This window comes from Penaeus monodon, chromosome 22 (assembly GCF_015228065.2).
Source record: "Penaeus monodon isolate SGIC_2016 chromosome 22, NSTDA_Pmon_1, whole genome shotgun sequence".
Taxonomy (NCBI): Eukaryota; Metazoa; Arthropoda; class Malacostraca; order Decapoda; family Penaeidae; genus Penaeus; species Penaeus monodon.
In genome coordinates, this window is record NC_051407.1 from 7,940,733 (window position 1) to 7,941,919 (window position 1,187).

At 49.7% G+C, this 1,187-nt stretch overlaps 1 protein-coding gene across 1 annotated transcript in view; it reads right to left on the bottom strand.

The window, feature by feature from the left end:
- The window catches only part of LOC119587300 (pupal cuticle protein 36a-like), a 10,433-nt gene extending 9,485 nt beyond the window's left edge, over nt 1–948 (bottom strand). Inside the window, exons 1-2 of the mRNA XM_037936052.1 lie at nt 937–948; nt 31–827 (exon numbers count right to left, since the gene is read on the bottom strand). Coding sequence (XP_037791980.1) covers nt 31–827; nt 937–948 — 809 coding nt within the window. The remainder of the gene's footprint in view (nt 1–30; nt 828–936) is intronic.
- Between the last annotated feature and the right edge of the window lie 239 nt (nt 949–1,187).

Genomic DNA, 1,187 nt, shown 5'->3' on the forward strand with positions numbered 1-1,187 from the left:
CAAACGTGCGTGCGGTTCCTTGATCAGGGCCCTGAGTATGTGTTCGAGGGAGCGGGTGGTGGGCCATAATTACCACCAGAACCCCCACCAAGACTACCAGAACCACCGCCAAATCCGCCGCCGGAACCACCACCAAATCCGCCACCAGAACCACCGCCAAATCCGCCACCGGAGCCACCGCCAAATCCACCACCAGAACCTCCGCCTCCGCCGATGACTTGTCCTCCGCCGTTGGCAGCCGCTTGGAGAGCAGTCTGGAGATCAACTCCAATGGGCAGCTGAGGGTTATCTCCTTCAGCATAGTTGACGAAGTAAACCTCAGGGTTGGACGGTGGAGGAGCTGTCACTTCGATCACTTGCTGTCCTCCTCCTCCATCGTCCTTGTTCAGGACGTACACCACGCTCTGTTGCCTTGGTGGAGGAACGATGATTGGCTCAGGCGCTGCTCCCTTCTCAGGAACGCGGACGAATAGGATGTTGTGGTTGATTCTTGGTGGAGGAATATTTGGTGGTGGACCACTTTCTTCCTGCTGTTCGGGAGCGTCATAGACAAATACGTTGCGTGAGATTATGGGAACGACACAGGAACCGTCAACATGAAGAATCTCTCCTGCATTGCATCCTCCTCCTCCATATCCAGATCCTCCACCTCCCCTGCCGGAGAATGCACCACCAGAGATTCCTCCACCACCAGAGAATCCTCCTCCGGAAAATCCTCCACCTCCTCCAGAAAATCCTCCACCTCCTCCCGCGGAGAAGCCACCTCCCGAGGATGGAGGACTATATCCTTGTGGCGCAGCGTACGCTGCAGTAACGAATGCAGCAATCTGGAGAACATTTATGATAACGCACTCATTAGTTAGATAATTATAAATAAGGTTCACTATTACCTTGAATGTTCTTTTTATTCATCTAATGTCAGGGAATACAACTCACCAAAAGTCTCATGATCGAAATAAGTGAATGTCGCGGAAGTATGTTGTCTTATATACCATTGCTTGCGCCAATAAAATGTACACACGCACGCACACGTAGCTTACTTTCTTCTTTACGTTTTTCTCCTAACCATAATAACTTTTTGGTCACCGCTACATTACGTTCTCTTTCCATAAAAAGTTGTACTCTTCAGAGAAAGTAAACAGAGATTATACTGCAGAATCGCTGAATCAAGCATGTAATATTGTTAT